The sequence below is a fragment of the Grammomys surdaster genome, unplaced genomic scaffold (assembly GCF_004785775.1).
Source record: "Grammomys surdaster isolate TR1022 unplaced genomic scaffold, NIH_TR_1.0 213, whole genome shotgun sequence".
In the NCBI taxonomy this organism is placed as follows: domain Eukaryota; kingdom Metazoa; phylum Chordata; class Mammalia; order Rodentia; family Muridae; genus Grammomys; species Grammomys surdaster.
Window position 1 is genome coordinate 624,146 of NW_021604658.1, and position 19,969 is coordinate 644,114.

General features: G+C 46.4%; 1 protein-coding gene and 1 long non-coding RNA gene across 2 annotated transcripts in view; one reads left to right on the plus strand and one right to left on the minus strand.

The window, feature by feature from the left end:
- The window catches only part of Hnf1b (HNF1 homeobox B), a 54,724-nt gene that overhangs the window by 14,994 nt on the left and 19,761 nt on the right, over positions 1-19,969 (plus strand). The window contains exon 5 of the mRNA XM_028772252.1: positions 16,868-17,028. Coding sequence (XP_028628085.1) covers positions 16,868-17,028 — 161 coding nt within the window. The remainder of the gene's footprint in view (positions 1-16,867; positions 17,029-19,969) is intronic.
- On the minus strand, positions 18,096-19,347 carry LOC114625177. Its single transcript, XR_003712018.1, has 2 exons — positions 19,220-19,347; positions 18,096-18,295 (listed from the first exon to the last, which is right to left on the minus strand). It is a non-coding gene; the product is annotated as an uncharacterized LOC114625177 (long non-coding RNA).

Sequence of the window (19,969 nt, forward strand, 5' to 3'; positions counted from 1 at the left end):
AAGGAGCATTGTTGAGAAGACAATGGGCATTGTGCTGGGACCTGTGATCTCCACACCAAAGTCAGGGAGCCAGAGAGCCAAACAAAGGGCCAGCGGCTTTCTGACAAGCTGGGGTTGTGCTGAGGTCACTGCAGGGTCGCTAGTTTAGGCTCCCTGTGCCCTGGCTGGAGAGCCAGAGAACTAAGGCAGCAGGGCCAGGTATTAGAACAGCAGAGGAAGAGATGAGGGCCAGAGGCAGTCTGAGAGGAGTACGCTCCACTGAAAATGGAATCTCTGCACTGCTCTGAAACTCTGGATCTGTATAAAATTTTAAAAAAGAAAAAAGGGGAATAGAACCCAGAATCCCTTCAAAGAAAGAAACTGAGGCCCAGAAAGAGATAATTTGTTGAAACTCACATGATGGTGGTTAGACATCAGGTCTGCTGATTCTTGCCGCACAAATATACATTAAATGCTAACCAAGTCCTGGCAATGTAAATTGGGAAGCAGCTCAGAGTTGGAATGTGTGCCTAGCCAGCATGTGAAGAATGAGAAGGAAAATGTCGGGGACACACAGCCCTGTAGCCTCGGGATTTATATTCTGTAGGGAGCCTCCAGATCCAGCTGAGAATCAAGGTTGTCTCTGGGAGCATCATGGACTTTTCTAGGGAGAGAAAGATCCTACAGCTGTCTTGGAAGGATTCTTAGGGGACACTGGATATTTTCAGTGGCTTTTTAGACATCCCTTTTCACTCAAAGCCCATCAAGGGACTCATGCCCAGAGACTGGATTCTCTGGCTGTAATTTTGAACCTTGGTTCTAAGTAGACAGATGATGAGTGTGACTAATTCATGTAAGTTCTGAGTTCCTTATGTATCAGATGGATGCTGCATGCATGCAAGGATTAAAGGGGTGGACGCTGTAAACACTATCTTTCCCAAGTCCCTCCCATCCTCTCGGTATTGAGGAGGACGAATGGGAGTGAGAACAGGCACCAAAACAAAACAAAAGCTGTTTCTCTTTAATTCCACATGCTTTGACATTAATCTTCACAGGCAGTGAGACGTGTTCTCATCCTGGGACTGACAGAGAAATGAACACTGTGCTTTGCAGTGCTGGAATTAGAACCCCAGATGCCCTTCTCAGGCTTCCAAGATGGCTCTTAGGACTGTCCCCAGGGCTAGGTGGTCAGAAATGCTCAAGAAAGGCTTTGGGCTACAGAGCCTCACTGTACCCTCCCTGTAATGGGACATTCCTAGTACCAAGCCAAAAACATAGCTGACTTGGAACCTGAAACTTGGAACCAACACTCAGCGTCAGTACTGGCCATCTATCCACTTATCCATTATCTGTCTGTCTATCTATCTATCGATCTATCTATGTGTATTGGTGTGTGCATATATGTGTGTGTATGTACCTTCATGTGTGGTTGTGTGTGTGTGTGTGTGTGTGTGTGATATCTAAGCCACAGGGCTAGACATTGCTGCAAGCCACTTAAGATGCAATACAAAAGAAGCTAAGAGAGAAGTAGCAGGTGGATGCCCAGCATCTTTCTTGATGGCTTTCTACCTTACTTATTAAGGCAGGGTCTCTTACTTGAACCCATAGCTCACTTATTTGACTACTCTGAGTAGCTATCTTAACTCTGAGGACCCCCTGTATCCATCCATCTCCCGATGTGCCAGAATCACAGACAAACCCTTTGCCCACTCAGCATTTTCATGGCTGTGGAGTTCTGAACGCTGGTCCTTATGCTTGTATAGGACCCTTTTACCCTGTGAGATACTCTCCTGCCCCTAACACTGGCAATCTTTAAGGCTGAGCTGGGGAGAGACACAACCCCAAGATCTAAGCTCCCTGCTCTCCACTGTCCCTTCTCCAGACCCCAGCACCTGAGTCAGGAGATCTGGCAGCAGCAAAGAGAAGACTTTTTCCCCAGAGCCCTCTTCCTGGAGAGTTGTGCCTCCTTTTCCTATACAAGCCCCCTCCTTCCCAGCCATGCTTACTGCATGTGCCCCACTTGCCCACGATGACCACAATGTGACCCTGGTCCTGGAATGTCCCACACAATAGGGATGGCAGGAGAAGCACTTTGCCTCTGTCAGCGGCTAGTTGGTTACAAGGTAGCCTACAAACACACTCAGCAGAATCAGCTGTTTTCAGCCTTGCCCCTCTCTGCCTTTACAATCACACACCAGCATGCAGCCAAGGGTTGTCATGGCTTTGTCCCCCCCTTATGCATGCTTAATTGACAATTAAGCTGGGGCTTTGAACCAGCCTGGCTGCTGCTGATGGGCCTTCATCTTTCCAGTGTGTGTCACAGGGGCACCCTTTGTCTCTTCTTCTTGGGGGCCTAAAGTTACTGTAGCAGGGCTGCAGGCGGCCATTTATCTTCAGACTGGAAGGCCTTTATCTGTTGCCCTCCCTACTCCAGCTCTGGTCAGCAGGAGCTGTCCCTGGTTATAGGGCCCCGTGACAACCCATTCTGGGGCCATTGAGTAGGCCCGGAGTGATGGCCTTTACCTCCATTCTGGAGCTGAATCAAGGAAAAGGCCCCCAAAAGGTCAGAGGGCAGGGCTGTGGCACGAAAAAGGAGCAGGTTGGAGACTGGTGCTTGTATTGATTGCCTCAGAGGAGGAGGAAGCTGGAGATGGGAGCTGGGCTAGCCTTGGCCCAAGGCTGCTACCTACAGCCTGATCTGGGTGTCCTTGCTCTTTGTACACCTTGATCCAGTCTAAGTCACCTGGCTACCTCCCCAAGAAGGCAGGGAGGGACATGAGGTTCCCATCAGCCTTTGCTCTCCCACACACGTCCTCACTCTGAAATGATCTTTTCACAAGGAAATGGGGACTCGTTCTTCAGCAAAGTCAGTGAGTCACAGAAGGGAGAAGACACCTCCCCAGGATAACTTTTAGACCTCTGGGCCACATCCTAAAAGGACATATTGTTTCTGTGGCTGCTGCTTTCTGCTGCCTTTGAACTTTATCCCTCCCTTTCCCAGCCTGGCAGACCTAGCTTCCTTGACATGCGTCAGAACTTGAATACACAGAATCCTGCCACCTACTTCTTCCTTAGCCTCTGTTGCCCTGCATCCTCGGTGGCAGGAAGATTTCCTGCAGGAATCTAACCCCACGGCTTAAACAAAGCAGATTCATTCCTGGCCCAGGTACAAATAGCCTGTATAGATGTACTTCTCCATAGCACAAAATATATATTGTGCCCAAGGACACCTCAGACATACCCAGAAGCAAGACACAGACTTAAGATGAGAAATTAGGATGTTCCATGTTGATTTGGCAGGCCCTGGACTGGCCATCTCTGTGCTTCGTCTCATTTAACCTAGGAGGGTGGGTGCTATCAGTATTAATACCCGCATTTGTCAATTAGGGGAAGTTAAGATGTTTAGAATGTGAGAGACTTACCCAAGTTCATAGAGCTGCTAGTCAGCAGTGGGACAGGGTTTGACCTGTAATACACTGCCCATCTGTCTTTATTTGTTCTATGCAGACACTAACAGTGTTTAAGCTTGAGAACTAATCCACATAGAGAGACAGACAGACAGACAGAGACAGACAGACAGACAGACAGACAGAAGGGACACAGAGAGAGACAGAGACAGACAGAGACAGAGACAGACAGACAGACAGACAGACAGACAGCTCTCCCCTTCTATACTGCTGCTCCCATCTGAATAACAGAGCTGAGGTAGAGAGAAGACTCCGAACCTAGCCAGTTCACTGTTTCTTCCCCTGTTGATACGCCTGAGCAAGGTGAATTCTGTGGAAAGAAACGAAGGCCTCTCTTTCTCAAGCCTATCCCTATCTGTGTGGGGATTTGAACTGCCCTTGCATTGGGCCCTGTCTGGGGCACTTAAAAGCTTTAACAACTTAATGGGGCCTGTGAGACAGGGTAGGCACCTCAGCTCACCTCTGGGAGCTCCACCCCCTCCCTGTGCAGCAGACAAGAGGAGGGGTTTATGAGGGCAGCTGTAAAAAATTTTCATCTCAGCAGCAAGGGTTCCCAGAGTAAATGAGTCAGTCCTATTGTCCCTTAGGAGGAGAGACAAAATTGCCTGGGATCCTAGCTTGCTCTAGTGGTTCAGAGGTGAACTCAGCTCCAGTGTTCTGCTTCTTAGGGGACTTAATCTGTCATTTTATCTCCTGAATTTGGAGGTCATTTTATCTTGTGTGTACCACCCTATCAACTCCCACTAGATTGAGGAAGACAATCAGGATATTAATGAGATTAAGAGGTCCAGTCTTCAAGGTATTCTGCTGCCAGCCCCCTAGGGAGCCAGCCCTGGTCTGCATACAAAGACACTGGGCAGGGCTGGTGGGCTCAGGCCTCAGCACAAAGGGACCCCAAGCTGATAACAAACTCCTATCACCTGAGGCAGCCCACTGGCTATGCCTAATCCCTCTGAAGGATCCTTAGAGGATCTGAGGGCTCCTTGCTACCACAGTCCCTTCAGGAAGTTGCCAGGAAGCATGAGTCCAACCTGCAGCTTATGGGAGAAGTGCTCTTGGAATATGTTTGTAGAATGTTTGATAGGAAGTAGCAGGAACTTGGAGAGAATGAAGCACTAGAGTGGCAGAGAGAGACAGAGGTCTGGGCAAAGGGCCTTTGAAGCCACCTGCTTAATAGACGCACAAGAGCTCGCCCTATCCTCTACCCACTTTTCAACAGGAAGTAAAAACACAAATGTGGAAGCAAGGAGGGAAACGTCTGTGTGTGTGTGTGTGTGTGTGTGTATGTATATGAAAGTGTGTATATATCTGTGTGCGCCTGTGTGTGTGTGTATGTGAGTGTGTGTATCTATGTGTGTGGTTGTGTGTGTGCCTGTGTGTCTGTGTATGTGTGTGTGCATGCTCAAGTATGTTTGTGTGTGTGTGCACATGTATGTGTACATGTATGTATATGTATGCAAGTGTATCTGTGTGTGTGCCTGTGTGTCTGTGTATGTGCACGTGTGTGTGGGTATGTGTGTATATCTACACATATAATATGCATACATATTAACTTATATGTGTACATTTCATAAATAATATTTATATTATATGCTAATATAATATAACATATCTTCATAATAAAGTCAAATAAAGCATTCAGTCCTAATGATCATCCTGGGCTATTCACAGGTACTGTAGAACAGAGTCAGGTAAACGTCTCACTAAAGAGCCAAAAAGGGAATAGTTCAGGCTTTCAACCTATCTGGTCTCAGTCACAGCCCTTCAAGCCTGCCTCTGTAGCATAAATGCAGCCATAGACTATGCACACATGAGTGTGTGGCACTCTCCCAACACGGCCTTATTTATGGCATCTGAAATTTGAATTCATGTCATTTTCATGTATCATGACATATCTTCCTTTGGTTGTTTTTCCAACCATATAAAATTAAAAATATAAAAACCAGGGCTAAAGCGATGGCTCAGTGGTTAAGAGTGAGACCTGCCCTTCTAGAGGACATGTGTTCAGTTCCCAGCACTCATGTCAAGCAGCTCACAACTACCTGCAACCCCAGCTTCAGCAGGGGCATCAACACTTCCAGTGGACACTCTGTGGGCAGGTTCACAAACTTACACGTGTAATTAATAATATATGTATATATCCATGTATATAATGTACTATACACATACACACATACATACGTCTATATAATTCTTGATTCACACATCATATGAAAACAGGCTGCTTGGGTCAGCAAAACTCTCAAATACAGCCCAGCCCCAGCCCAGCCCTATTATGTTAGACTCTCTAGGGAGTTAGGCCAGGCATAGTAGCTACTAAGTCTTTCCAGGGGAGCACAATGGGCCACCATGAGTTGAATACTAACTCTAAAGCTTTTCTGTGTTAAAGTGCATGTCCATTGCCTGGGTATGTGTCAAAATGCATATTCTGGTTAGGAGTCTGGGCCTGAGTTTCTGTATTTTGGTATTGGCTCAGAGGCATCACTACCAGTAGGGAACATCTTCAGCAACTCCATTAGTAACTCCCAGTCTCCCAACCTTCCCTTGACTGGCAATCCTGCTTAACATGTCTTTATAAAGTTCTTCTAAATCCAATGAGTGTATAACAGAACCACAGGTCATAGAGAAGACCTAAATTCCAGCCTCACCTTCGTCACTTATATCTCTGTGACCCTAGGCAAGCTTCTGCTATCTGAGCCTCAGTTTCTCAGTGTACAATGGGCACACCCACTTGCACAAAAGCTCGAGGAGGAAGTGGTATGATGCCTATATATAAAGGGAAAACACCCAGACATAGCAGGCTCTCATAAATGACGTTTATTGTTATTTGGAAGAGGGGTTGTTCATTGATATTCTTTGTGTTATTTGTTATATGGTGAGGGAACCCCTTAGTTCCCTGTCTCTGTTGAAGTCTCCTTCAATCTTGAGTTTTAGAGAACTTGGGTATTTCCAACTAGATGCTCATCTTGGTATCTGCAGTAGACTCAGGCTGGCTTCTTGTCACACAGTGGATACGAAGCAGTTTCTCATCTTCCCGAGGACTGTTGAGTGACACCCATAAGTAGTATTCAGTGTCATGGGCATTTAGTACAGTGAGAAGCAGCTGTGGGATGCATGGAGTGATGTTGGGATTAGGGCTCAGGACCATACCTCAGGAGGTCAGGGGCAGCAGGTGACCAAAGTGTCCTGTACCCAGCAGCGTATTTTTCTCCTTTAACAAAAATAGATGTGAGTACCTCAGTTATCTGTATTGCTTGTATATAACTGGGCCATGGAAGCTGCCCAATTAGAGAGAGGTTGAATGCTTTCCTGATGGAAGGTGCATCTGAGATTCTTTCTGCCATTTGTTCTGAGAAAGGGAGCTGACTCCAACTTCAGGCAGAGTGTGCACAAAAATAGGAGGGTGGACTCCAGCCTACGGTGAGCACAGGAAGCCTCAAAGTTCCCAAGAAGCCACTTCGCCCGCCTTTAGCCCCTGCTTACTTACCTTACTTACACTGTGCTCTGACTCAGCAGCCTCAACAGTAGCACAGTGGGTCACTTTGGCCACTACAGACTAGCTTCAGCCTCATCGGGAAGACTTTTACTCTTCTAGAACTCTAAGGACATCAAAGTTTCTCAGGTAGCATACTCTGAATGTTGGAGGCACATCTTGGAGATGGGCTTGGAAACTTAATGGCTTTTCCAAGAGGATTCTATGTAATGTGGGGTGAGATTTGCTGCTTGCAGATGGCCCTTCTCCTCTCTTCAGACCACACTGAGATAGATGTACCTGGAAACGAGGTGTGGCACTCAAAACATAGCTCATTGGAACTGAAGTTCTGTCACCGCCTGGCAGCATGTTCTCAAATATGTTCCTTGACTTCACTGGCTCAGTAGGGGTATTAGTGCATGCATAGAGTTGTCACAGGCTTTAAAGTGATAACATATTCTTCAAGTCATCTTGTTACTTGGCAAGGAAGACTCACTGCCCTTGTTGAGCTCCTGAGCTCCCCAAGGAAGGGCTCTGGGTCCCCTTGAGTTCTTCATAAGGGTGTGGCTTTGCAGTTTTCATGAACTTTGGTCATGAGACAACCAGAACCATGAAACTGAAGCACTGGCACAATCTGGGGTGCTCCTAGAGCACATCAGAGTCATCTGGGAAACTCATTAAAAATGGACAGGGTAGCACCACACACACCTATAGGATCAAAATTGTTATGTGGATGTAGAACATTGCAACACGTGTCCCAAGACACTTGGATGCACAGCCAGGAGTTACCTGTCACTCAGCTAGACAGAGCAGGAGAGCATTCTGAAATGTTGACAATGTTCTAGTGGTTCTCTACTCAGCTGGAAAAGGAAAGGCAGCTAGAGTTGGGGAGCCCTGAACCCCAGAGGTAGCACTGGACAAATCATTAAACTAATTGAGGATTCTGACCTTTCGTTACTTGGAGGCTTCGTGTTGCTTCCAGTCTTGAGGCCCCAGACTCTGCCGCTCGAAGTACAGAGAGAGGTTTGCCATTGTGGTACTTTATTGTTAAGCTCATCATCTGTCTCCCTCCCTGTCTTTTTCTCTCTCCCTCACTCCATCCCTGTTTCAGGAACTCTTGTGCTGTTAGAAGCCTTCTACCTTTATTAGGGACCATTAGGGCTTTACAACACTGGCAGATTGGGTGGGGCCAGTCACAATAAACAGATTTATACTGGGTATAAACAAGACACCTATAACTGCCAGAGGTTAACACTTCCGGGGCTTTTGAGTGGCAGTCTGTATGCCCGTGCCGTGGAACCTTGTCTGTGGCAGAATGCCTCTTCTTGCTCGGCACCTGTTGGACTGTGACGACCATGAAGCCCGAAGGAGTACTTGTGCCGCAAAGACAGAAACTCTCCAAACAACACTTGCAGTTTGCATAGCGACCAAGAAGCAAGTGCTTGGTTGATCTCTAGGTATTTTACAGATGGGAGCAGAGATGTGCAGCCTATCTTCTTTGTTATCTAGAATTCTACTCCAGGGCTTGCATCCCTTCCTGTCAAAGAAAAACAAAACAAAACAAAACTGGTCTGCCCTGTTTCCATAGTGAAGCAGGGCCTTCAGACACCTGGCTCACCGTGCATGTATTCAGAGTGATAGAACCCTGAGTTGAGCTGTATCCAAGCCCCTGCTGGATTCACGGTCTCTCCTGTTGGGCCTGGCACTCTCCTTCATTATGAATGAATGTATCTGGTTATGGAGAGGTTCCTGACCAAAAAGCTTAAGGCCTAAGTGCTCTGCATCGTAGGTTTGTTATTCCAGTTTTTGGTTAAACTGAGCATAACATTCATTTTTCTATGCCATCTGTAAATACGATTTGAAGCCTAGCTTCCCTTTTCTGGAAACAATGTCCTGGCGTGCCATCTCTTATCTCAAGTTAGAGTTCATAAACTAGTGGCAACATTAAATTCTCCCAGAAACCTCTCCAAGAGCACAGCCTGGCTTTCTCCCTAATGTCCTCCTAGCTTGGTTCCAATGGATTTAGACCGTTCGCCTAGTTTAGTTGAACTAGTTAGTATCACGGTCCTTGACTTCAGATACTTTTATAATCTCTTACTAATCAATACTCCTGGGATAAGAAAAGGGTTAGACCGCATCGTTCTGAGTTTCCTCCGAGTGCCTGAGATCTAGACTCTCTATATGTCTGAGCTGCCAAGAGACAGAAGAAAATCTTCCAGACTCTGAGCATCTCTGATGGTGTTCCCCAAACACTCACCTGGTGCTCCTAGCAGACTGGAAGCACGTATTCATCCGCCTGCCAAAGGCTCAGTGTCTGATACCCGGTGCTCCCTGGAGTGAGCACTCACAAGCCTCCTGAGTGATCAGCAGTGATTTGTCATGATGATGCTGATGATGACAGTGATGATGATGGTGATGATGCTGGTGGAGCTGTCCCAGTGATAGTGATGAAGAGGCTGGGGTTTGACCAGGCCCCATAGAGAAGCAGCTCTAATACTTGTCAGGCCTCAAAAGATCTTGTCCCTGGGCATTCCCTCCCAGTGGGGGAATGGCTTATGAATAGGTCACAGTGGAAGACCCTCTCTTTTCTAAGGCAACTTTATTAGCCCTTCAGTCACAATACAGATGTCTGTTTATAGGTCTTTACTTTGTGTGGACACCCAGCAGCTCGGTCTTCTGATGGCTTTATAGCCTTCCTCACATTGCCCAGCCCACTAGGAATATCACCATTCTCCCTGTCAGCCAAGCCTGGGAGCCTTTGTTGCAGCCATATTACCCCTGCCTGCAAAGGCAACCTCTTAGAAAAGACAAGACTCCAGAAGCCAGACTGCAGCAGGATACTGTCTGCCCCCACAGGCATTGGGCTGACATGTCCAGCATTAACCCTTCTTAGGTTTTTACCTTAGTTTCTTTTTTTAAAAAAAAGAAGCATGTTTCAGTTACTTATGTTGCCACAGTGAATGCCCACTAACAGATCCTCTACCTTATCTCAAAAGTCAACCCAGTAGACCATAAACTGGCTTCTAACTTGCTAAGTACAAACGTAGACATCTCACTTATACATCTACAGGAGCATTGAGTCTTCCTTGCTAAGGAATAAGATACTGTGGGCTATGGGCTGTCACTTTTAAGCCTCACTTAGGAAACAGTCAGCTTATATTAATGAAACCACTTGCTCTTAAGGAGATATTACGCTTGAGCAGCAAGACTAGAGAATGAGACACACACACACACACACACACACACACACAATTTCAGCACAGGATGAAATTTCAGGTGCAGAAAGCAGCCTGTTGGATCTCCCACACCCTTCCATGCCCTTGTCTGATGCTTCCAGACACGAAATTTCTCAAACCTGTCGGTAATGTTTCTTCCATTTTAATTGTGTTTAAATTTCCTCTTCCATTTCCTCTTTTGTCCTTAAAAAATGTATCTCTCCTTACTACAGAAAGAAGCAGGAGACTTAGGAGATATATATGTAAGTGATATAGACAGACAGACAGAGACAGACAGACAGACAGACAGAGATAGAGATCTCCCACAGTTGCTTCTCATGGAGTCCTCAGTCAAGCCATTCTTTCTTATTGGTTCATTCTGCAAATCCTTGGGTACCTGACATAGTCCACACTCCGTATGTAAGCTGTTGAGGAGGGGGCTGGAGAGATGGCTCAGCAGTTAAGAGCACTGACTGCTCTTCCAGAGGACCTGAGTTCAATTCTCAGCAACCACATGGTGCTTCACAGCCATTTGTAATGGGATCTGATGCCCTCCTTTGGTGTGCATGAAAACAGAGCACTCATATACATAAAATAAACAAATCTTTAAAAAGAAGTTGCTGAGGGGACTATAGCTTGCCTCAGGATACATATATTATCGTGATAGATGCAGCCAAGAAACAAGGATGAAAACTTATAAAATTGTTTCAAACTATCTGTGGATCATGAGAAAGTGGCTTTCCATATCGGGAGTCTATCTGGGGACTGTAGTGGAGAGGAAAGGGGGTCAGCTTCAGAATGTCAAGACTTGCTGGATGGCCCCCGGCTAGGGGTATTTTAAGTCACCTCAGAACTTCCGCTGTCCAGTGTGTCACATGGACTTGTGGCCACTGAGAAACCTGTATAGATGCTCATCTGGATGAGGCCTGCCAGAGTTCTCCAATGCCAGGTAGACCCTTTTGGCTGTGGCCTTGGGCTCCAGGCTGAGGTGATCTTACAAACCACCTGATGTTTGCTTGCAGAAACCAGCTCTCTGGCAAGGACATAAGGATATAGTACTAAGACCAACCACTGTGGAAGGAAGGCAATGGGTGTCCATCCCGCCTCCCTCCTTGCCTGGAGGTTGTGTCTGAAGGCACCACGCATGCTCGCACCTCTTCTCAACTGCTTACTTTTCTTTCTTTCTTTCCCTGCTGCTAGAGTTGACTTTGATTTCTATAAGAAAACCAGTTTGTGGGCCTCCCTGAAGTGTCATTCAATGCTTTACCCCTTGATTCAAGAGTGTTGGCAGTCCTCCCAGGCCTGTCTGTGTGTCTCCCGCCATGAATGAGACTCCCACCTGAGGTCTTGTGGATCCAGAACTGAGACCCACCTAGTGTTTAAATTGCCTTCATTTTACATCAGTTTTTTTCCCCTTCATAGGCTTTCAGACTTTCAATCTCCTAAACCCCATGCAAACATCTTTATCCTTAAGGAGAAACGATATGCATTATAGCAAAAGTCCTGTGCTTCCCATGGAGAAACTGAGGCAGCTGTGCTAATTCATTTGGAAGCCTCGGTTTCTCGAGTCCCTGATTGGAAGCCACGGAATTGTTCGAATTCTTTCGATGATAAGTGAGCAGCTGAGGAATTCACCGGACTGCAGTCTCTCTGCCTCTGTCCTCAATAAAAGTGACTGGAGTTTAGGTGAGGGAGGTGGGGGGTTATGAGGACACATACCTAGGCCACCAAGACTAGTTTAATGCCTCCACCCTCCACTTCGCAGTACAAGATTGGGGCTTCCTAGGACAGTTTCGTCTGACCATGATTAATGGGCACAATGGCTTCATTTTGGAAGAACTATCTCCTTCTCAGGCTCCCTCCTACCCCAGTTCAGATATCTAGTTCTCAGACTCAATGGGTTTGGGCTGTGCTCTGCATGAGGTTAGGAACACAGAGGAAGAATGTGTGTGACAGAGCCCTGGCCAGTTGAGTAATGTTTACTCTGCCGGTGGCTGGGGCGCTCAGTCGAGCTGGCATAGGTCCACTAACTGGAGGAACATTCCTTCATTATCACGAATAGGAACTGGCTTCAAAATGAAGTGTCAGAGGTGAAGGCATCCCACCAGGTCCTGGGGTCACCTACAGATCCCGATCAAGAGAGCCCCCCAAGGCTTCAGTGCCAAAGGCTATGTAAAGGACAAGCCGAGCCCACATTACCCAAGAGTCCCCACTCCCCTCTCTCTCCATATACAAGAGGAATTCCAGACACGATTTCCTGATTGGCATTGCTCTTCTGTTCACCTAGCAGTTTTAGCATTTTGTCTCCCAGGAAAACATTATTAACAGTATTTTATTAATCCAGCATGTATAACCAGAGGAAGCCTAAACAATTGACTGATCCAGAATCATAATGGACTGAAAGGGAAGACAGGCAGACAGACAGACAGACAGACAGACAAGCAGGCAGGCAGGCAGACAGACCAACAGAGTTTTAAATGTCTAGGGACTGATGCTTCGCTAGTTTCCAGAATTAAAGTCTTTGCTGGTTTTTGAGCGTCTTAGAGAGGTGGGCTACATAGTTAGGTCTATGAGCTCTCGGTGGAAGCTCCTGAAACAGACTTGTGACACCTGAACAGGCCTTCTTTGGAATCCTCCTGTAAAGTGATCATGGTTGTCTCTGAACACAGGAGGCACAGCTGGTCTTGTATAAACCAACACATGCGTCTAAACACACACACATACCCCCACACACACCCCTAATATAAACCAACACATGCATCTAAACACACACACACACACATACAGAGGTGCCTAAGTTGCATAAGAACAGTCACAGGGCTGTTGGGGAAAATTACACCATTGGTGACACATTATAAAATAAGCTTTCCATCAGAGCATTAGCAGAGTCTACAACTGCTACAGTCTGCCAGTTAAAAGCATAAATGTTGTCCAACAATAAACATGGCAGTTGGGCCTGAAAGGGTCCTGAAGTTTGCTTAAGGAAGTAGGTGTCAGGAGGTCACAGGTCATTATTGTGACATGGAGGACAGAGGATTGTCTGCAGTCAGAAGGAATTATGATTCCTGATGGGCAAGGATGTGGCTTATAGTCCGTGAGTAATCTAGGCGGCTAGCTGATGTTCAGGGAACGTGTGCACACGCACAAGACTGTTTATTCTATCCTGCGTGGTCCTTCTCAGCTTTGTGCACGTTTCTAAATTCATCCAGTGCCTCTCAACTGTGAGATCTACGCGGCTTCCCAGCAATCCCCTGGTAACAGGCCCGGAACAGATTCACACTTTCAATACAGAACTGACCATACTTTCTCTTTCTGCTTGACCCCTGATCAAAGCAGCTGTGGTCTTCTTCCTTCAGTCTGTAAATAGGCACAATGCCAGGTGCTCTGTTAGCAACAGTAACTAAGGCATCTCTTCCTTTGAGAGGAAGAGAAGAGTAAACACATCAGAGAACAAGGAGATTCCTGATGGCGAGTCTCTAGAGCCCCAGTTCTCAACCTGTGGGTCACGATCCCTTTGGGAGTCCAATGACCTTTTCACGGGGTTGAATATCAGATATCCGTCATATCAGATATTTATATTCTGATTAATAACAGTAGCAAGACAGTATCTTTTTGAAGTAGCAACAAAAATAATTTTGTTGTTGTGAGATCGCTGCAACATGAAGAACTGTATTAAAGGGTTGCATCATTAGGAAGGGTGAGAACCACTGCTCTGGAGTCTTCAAAGCCTAGAGGATGGGACCATTAAGTAATAGGGTGAATAAAGAACATATTCCCAGAGATACTGTAGGGAAAAGAACTGTCAGCATAGAAGGAACAGGGAACTGCATAGGCAAGGCACAGAGGCAGTAGCAGAGCCATCTGATCTGAGGTGACCACATGGACTATGGTGAGGGATGATACATTTTAAATAAGGCAGAATGCAGATGTAAGGCTCTCATTCTGTCATTCACAGGTATTTGGGATCCTTCAGAAAGCAGCAATGGGTCATCAGAAGCTTCTGAGCAGAAAGGATAGGGAGAAAATGGTCTGTGAAGTACTTGCCTTGCAAGACTGAGGACCTGAGTTTGATCCCCAATTTCCTCCCCTGACCCTGTGCAAAATCTGGGCATGGTGGCCAAGTTTTATAATTCCAGTGCTAGGGAAGCAGAGGCAGATTCCTGAGGCTTGCTGGCTAGCTACCTTAGCATATTTGGTGTGTTCCAGGTTAGTGAGAGACCTCAGAAAAAACATATATAATTATGGGATGTACACATACACACAGAAATATCAGGGTACATCTTGGTGAAGAGTACCCCAGAGATGATTCTGGCATAGGAAGGCAATGCCAGGGTTGCTGTCTCTTGAGACCATATATTTCCTATGTTCTTTGGATGCTTCTAGTTAGTCTTGCTGAGTGGAAATCACTCTGTCTGTTTCGTAGGCTACTGGAAATTCAGTAATAACCCAAGGTCCATGATGTCTAGAGAACAGCAGCATCCAGCACCTAGGGGAGGTCTCTAGATCGCACTTGGATGTCTTTCTGTGGTTCATGGGGTCCATGATATGAACACGACCAAATAATGACTTGAGCCAAATAGTGCATGGAGGGCTTATGGCCAAGATCTGCCAAAGCCATTTCTCCCATAGGTCTTTTGTGACAGTTAACCTGGTATCTTCAGTAAATCGAGGTTAACCCAGAAGCCTTGTTACCTATCTCCATGACCAGAGCTAGGAATGGTGATTGAAGAAAGAAAGAGCACCCACTTCTTAATGAAGTTTCCAAGTGTTTGGATGAAGATAGTCTGAGAGTAGAGGGGAAGATGCATGGGGCATCTGTTATATGTCTATCATATAGTATATATCCAGAATACTTGCACATCCACTAATTCATTGTGACCTAAGGGGTGAACATTGTTAGTAATAAGGAAACCAAAGCCCAAAGGAGAGTAGTAACTTCCCCAAGCATACATGGCTATGGCATAGTGAAGCCAGGATTTAATATCTGATTACCTAGCTTGAGAGTCTACACATTCTGTTTTCCTCACTCCTTACCATTTCAAGTGCACTTCTGAATTCGTGAAATATATGAAGACTTGGGTTCTATTTTTTCTAATAAGAGCATCTCTTCCTGGTGTGTGGCCTGCGGACAATCTCATAATATCTGTCCATCCCTACTCCCAGAAGATCACTCCAGTGCCTATTACATCTATGAGAGGAGAATCAGAGGGGAAGGATGCAAGTGGACCTAGACCTGACAAGCCTTCTACCTAATTTCCCTGCACACTGCACTGATGGCAGTTCCCTTGCCACAGCTTACTATCCTCCAGCTTCGAGAAAAGGAAGCTGGAACTCACCCAGTAGATAGATAGATGGCAAAGCTGTGATCAAAACAGGGATCCTCCAGCTCCCAGCCAGAAATCATAAAGGGAAAGTTCAGGGATCCATCTGTGCTTGGTACAAATGCTAGGACACAACAAATGGGTTCTGCTACCTAGCCTCTAATGGGAGGCTCTGGACTCTTACCATACCGCCTTGTGAAGGCTTTTCTTTCCCATGGCTATCCTTAGTTAATTATTTTAAAATAAATAATTGTGTAGCCTGTGGTAGGGGAGAAGCCTCCCTGTGACCCATATTTGATCATCAGAGAGCTGGCTCTTTTCCTAAGCCAAATTAAATAGGCTAAGTCCAGAGACTGTTTAACTTGAGACCGAATCGATGGTGGGGACAGGCTGGGAGGTGAGCACACACCTGACTCCCAGTGTTATCGACGCTCTCTCGGGAGCAGGGTATCTTGGGAAGGTAAATAGCTGGTCAGGGAGTCAAAACATGCAGGTGAAATCAGAGTGAAGTCCAGATGCTTCCAAAAGAAAGAACAGCAGTGCAGCAGCCAGGCCTCCTGCCAAGTTGCTTCCTGAGCAATGCAGCGATCAGTCTGCCAGAGCAGGAGCCTCTAGAAATTGCCCTCTACCAGAACATTCCATCCGTGCTAAGAATCTGACCTTAGGAGTCCTAGAATTAGAGAATTTTCATTTTCATGTGTTGAAGTCTATCCTACTATCAGCTCACACTGCCAAGTACCTTTGCCCGCAGTGTTGCCTCCGATCCTTGAATAGCCCTGGAGAGAGACAGTATTCTCTCTGTTTCATGGGAGGAGACAGAGGTGCAGAGCCAAAGCAGGATTTGAACTTGTTTGTTTATAAGTCCCAAAGTCTGTCCTTTGCCCCTTCTTGCTAGAAAATTCTTCCTTATCCTGATTGGAAATCTGCCTCACCCTTGTGGGTTGGTCTGCCTCTGCCTTCAGAGAGACCCATGCCTTCAGAAGGTTCAACTCTTTCTCCTGCTTTCCGTCTGCCCATCCATCATTTCCATCCCTTCATCTTTCAATAGAAGTTGACTGAATGACTATCAAGTGCCAAAACCCTAGCAATACAACAAAAAAAAAACCAAAATGGACCAAAGTGTCTTACACCAGGCTAGAGAGTTGCCTCAGCTAGTGCAGGCTAAGGCTCCCAACCAAACAGGTGAAACATATTTGTATATGAAATTCATATATAATCTTATATTCTACAATTAAAGTAGAGGCTACACCACCCTTACCCCAGGGAAGATGGCTGATCATTCTTGTGAGTGGACATGGAGGAGAAAACAATGCCGTTTTCTTGTCACCCACCATTGAAAACAGGAGTCACTGAGTCAGTGTCCAGGGGCCCTGGCGACACTAATTTTCCTATTGGGTTCATGTTGTTTTGCAGGAGTGCGCTATAGCCAGCCGGGAAACAATGAGGTCACTTCCTCTTCGACAATCAGTCACCATGGTAACAGTGCCATGGTGACCAGCCAGTCGGTGTTACAGCAAGTTTCTCCGGCCAGCCTGGACCCGGGCCACAGTCTCCTCTCACCTGACAGTAAAATGGTGAGTACTCCTGGGCCACTGGAGCTGATAAGATAAGAGGCAAGACAAACACAACTTCTCACAAGGCCTGCCTCAAACAATGAACCATTGTAGCCCCACCAGGGAAAATGGGGGCTGTCCAGAGCAGGAACCAAAAGGTAGGCTGGTGACCCAGCCTTTGGCGGGTAGAAGAGGTGTTCAGTTTGAACCCAGCCAATAAATCTGACAGAGCCTTGCTCTCATTTTATTGATTGAATGCCTCATAAAGGAGCAAGCCGGGTGGGACGCTGTTTGTTTTGGGGCTGCCAATGACATTTGTGTTGATAAAATGTTCATTCATCCTTCCCGTCCAAGGCCTCCAAAACCAGATTTTTTTTTTTAACCCAGAAAGCACCTCATTCTGAAACAAGCCCCCAACTCCTTTCCTGACTCCTTTGGTCCTGATGAGGAGAGTGTCGGGATGTAGAGGAGATGGGACTCCTGAACTGGGAGGGAGGACATAACGGCAGGTGTGGTGGGTGAGGTGGTAGCTGGAGTAAGAAACAGTGACTTCAATGGTTCAGTTACCAGCTCTCAACTCTCAGCTCTGGAACCTCAGAGTGGTACAGCCTTGGGCAAATTAAGACTTCGGTTGATCCTCTTTCCTCATTTATAAAACGGGGGTAGCCTCAAGAGGGTTGTTAGGGAAGTGTGATAGCATATATGAAAGCACTCAGCGCAGTGACTATTTCATGAATGGCGGTGCTGTCCCTTCAGTGTCAATGACATTTTTACCAAAGTTTTCTGTGCCTCTAACCACAGCCCCACAACCAGATGAACCCTTATCCTGCTCCATAAGACTCATCTGAGTGTTCAAAGTTGAGACACACACACACACACACCCCACATCTAACTTTTATCGAATTTGTCCTTTGACAGTTTCATATATGTATATAGGACATTCTGATTCCTATCACCCCCAGTCTCTCTGAACCTCCCTTTATCCCCTCCCACCCCATCCTAGACCCCACTCTCCAGTTCATGGTTTTGCCACCACAAGGGCACGGGAGAGGGCTTTTGAGACAACAGGAGTATTACAACACCAGCCGTGAGGGTAGGAAATGGAAAACTTTATTCTCTGGGTCATGCTCTGTTTCATGGGAGGGAGGAGCTGAGGGTTCCTGACTTCCAAGCCGAAGGTGGAGCTGCACACATTCCCGCAAGGTGTCTGACCCCAACCTGTGACCGTGGCTGGTGGGGGCCGGAAAGTGGCAGGGAGCATTTGCCATTTTAGACCTTGACGTGTGAGCTGTGTAGGCAACACAGGAGAAGTGAGTCACAGATGACCAAGTCCCCAGTTCCTTGGAAGAAAAACAACATGTAGGTCTTGAGGGGAGCCCTGGTCTGGACAACTCCAGTTTCAGGAGATCTCAACTGGCCTCCCTCGTGGGAGTCTTTGTAAACAAACCAGATGGGGCAACCAAGTAGGAAGCGTTTCTCAGCCCTTCGTGTTCTCCCCAATCCCGAGAGCCCCTTCTTCCCTGACAGCAATGTGTGCATGCCGCCTTTATAGTTTCTTTTGTTTGTTTTTCTATAGTGCTTTTTAGCCATTATTTTTATTTTATGTGAATGAATGTTCTGCCTACATGTGTATCTGTACATCATGTGTGTTAGACACCCTGGGCCTGAAGTTATAGAGCATTGTGAACTGCCATGCAAGTATTGGGAATTTAACCCAGGTCCTCTAGAAAAGTAACCAATGCTCCTTAACCCCTGAGCTATCTTTCCAGCCTCATGTATTTATGATTTCTTGACAACCAAAACACAAAAAGGTTAGAGTTGAAGCATTATTCAGGCTACCCTGGAAAAGAGGCCTTTACTTCTCAGTGGACTAAAAACTCCTAGATGGGTCCAGGGAGGTAGCTCAGTGGTTAGGACAACTGCTTATTCTTTCAGAGAACCAGAGTTCAATTCTCAGCACCCACATGGTGGCTCACAGCTATATGGAACCCCAGTTCTATGGGATTTAATGCCATCTCCGTAGGCACACATGTGATGCACAGACATACATATAGGCAAAACATTAATACACACAGAATAAAGTAAGAATCATAAACTCCCGGGTTCTGAATTAGGGATGTAGCTCAGTGGTAGAGGTGCTTTGCCTAGAAGAATAAGGCCCCAAGCATGAAAAAAAGTAAAATACAATATAATTCCAAATCTCAGCTCTTACTTCTTAAAGGCCCCTGGCATCTCTGTGGTCTCTTGATCTTCCTTCTGAGGTACAGGCTACATCATGTACGTCCAGGCTGTCCCACACGCAGCCTGCAGACACCCTCTCAGGCTTTTCTCAGTATTACCCTTGCTAGGCCATGTGCTAGATTGATGATTGACCAAGACAGCACACCTCAGTGTTAGCAAACATCTGGAAGTTTGTTTGCAGGAACCGGCTTTTCGCTTGTCTCCAACACCCTGGTTCATATGTTATGTCATTATTGCCAGGTGCCAAAGTCAAGAGTCTGTTCCCTGTTAATGTATAACAAGTGCATCCCAGATCATGGTCCACCAACACAAGAGTGGAATATGGTTTAAAAAGGACATGGTGGGGCTACAGAGACGATCTTGCTACATGAGCATCAGAATCTGAGTGTGGGTCCCTAGAAGCCACATAAAACTGGACACAGTAGGGTAGGGAGGTGAAAGGCCAAGGGAATCCTTGTAGGCCGGCTCATCCAGCTAGCCTGGCCTTAAAACGGCAAACAACAGGAAACCCTGCTTAAACAAGGTAGAAGGTGAGGACCACACAAAGTCATACACACATTCACACGCGTGCATGCGCGTGCACACACACACACCATACCACACATCACACTAACACACCACACATACACACCACACATACTATACTGCACATCATATAAACACACCATAGATACATATACACAAACACACACACATGTACACACCACACATCACACACACA